Source organism: Sinocyclocheilus grahami, unplaced genomic scaffold (genome assembly GCF_001515645.1).
Source record: "Sinocyclocheilus grahami isolate Dianchi unplaced genomic scaffold, SAMN03320097.WGS_v1.1 scaffold15790.1, whole genome shotgun sequence".
Taxonomy (NCBI): domain Eukaryota; kingdom Metazoa; phylum Chordata; class Actinopteri; order Cypriniformes; family Cyprinidae; genus Sinocyclocheilus; species Sinocyclocheilus grahami.
The window spans coordinates 3933-5120 of NW_015515888.1; the positions used below are offsets into that span (position 1 = coordinate 3933).

General features: G+C 39.1%; 1 protein-coding gene across 1 annotated transcript in view; it reads left to right on the plus strand.

The window, feature by feature from the left end:
* Positions 1-358, plus strand: part of LOC107579249 (EH domain-containing protein 4-like) — a gene marked incomplete at its 3' end in the record, with an annotated part of 4000 nt that extends 3642 nt beyond the window's left edge. The window contains exon 3 of the mRNA XM_016265098.1: positions 261-358. Within this exon, the coding sequence (XP_016120584.1) occupies positions 261-358 (98 nt within the window). The remainder of the gene's footprint in view (positions 1-260) is intronic.
* Between the last annotated feature and the right edge of the window lie 830 nt (positions 359-1188).

Here is a 1188-nt window from a genome sequence, read left to right on the forward strand (position 1 = left end):
CCTGTTTAATCTGAAGTTAAATTTACAGCATGTTAGTCTCCTTTTGTTTTTATAAAGTGGCTTTCACTTCTTTGGTATTTTATTCTCCTATAGTTTATTATTTGTGTCAAGCTTTATTCTTTGAAAGAATTTAAAGAGAAAATGTTTCTCAGCTGTTATATTTTCCCATGATCAAATGAGTCAACCGCCAAATGTAGTGATACTACCAGCATTTCCAGTGATAACATGAGGTGATGAACTCTCTCCATCTGTCTCACCAGGTTCATCTGCTCACAAATGCCCAACCAAGTTCTGCAGAGCATTAGCATCATTGACACGCCAGGGATCTTGTCTGGCGAGAAGCAGCGCATAAGCAGAGGTCAGTGGCTGCAGTGAGTGTTTACTGTACAGGAGAATGTTCACTCTAGTCTTTGTAGAATTGTATTACAAACAAAGGCCGGAGTCTGTCACATGGCCAAACACATGCAATGGGATATCAAATGACAAAACAGACACCATCAAATATACCTTATTCTTCTCTGACAGTCTTCTCAAGTGCTCCTTCAAAGATGTTTATTAGAGAAGAGCTGTTTGTCAAGGTGAAACTAGTCACAATTGGATGCTTAGTAAAGGGAAGATAATGTCACATGACCAAAACAATGTGAAATCTGCTGTTTAGCCTTGGCAAAATTCTTCATCCTAGAGTCTCTGTGGCTATTTCTCATTGAAAATAGATTTGGTGTGATGCATTAGAGCAGACAGGCTGGTTCACTCCCGGGAGGACTGAAGCTCATGTTCCCAGTATAAGGAGCAATCATAATGCTTTAGTCATTAGTTTTCTGTTTAGTCACCAGATCTGGCCTGTTTCATTGTAAATTTCCTCTGTCGTTACCGTCCCTGTCTCCTATTGCATGATACCAGCAGATACGCTGGAAACCGTGATGAGTCTGTGATGTTATGAAGTCAGCATTTCTCACTTTCTTTTTCCTCATTTTAAAAGCATGAGTTTAGCTTGTCAAATACACTTCAGGGTTTATATCAGCATACTGGTTCCTCAGCATGTAGCTGGTGTTTATGTGTTTCTAGAAAATCAATTAACAAAACAAGCTGCTACATGCTTTGTTTAATTTTTTTTTAACTATGTAGGCAGAGCACTTCTGAGACGTGGCCAAGCGATTTTTAACAGTCATGAGATATTCCTGTTCATGC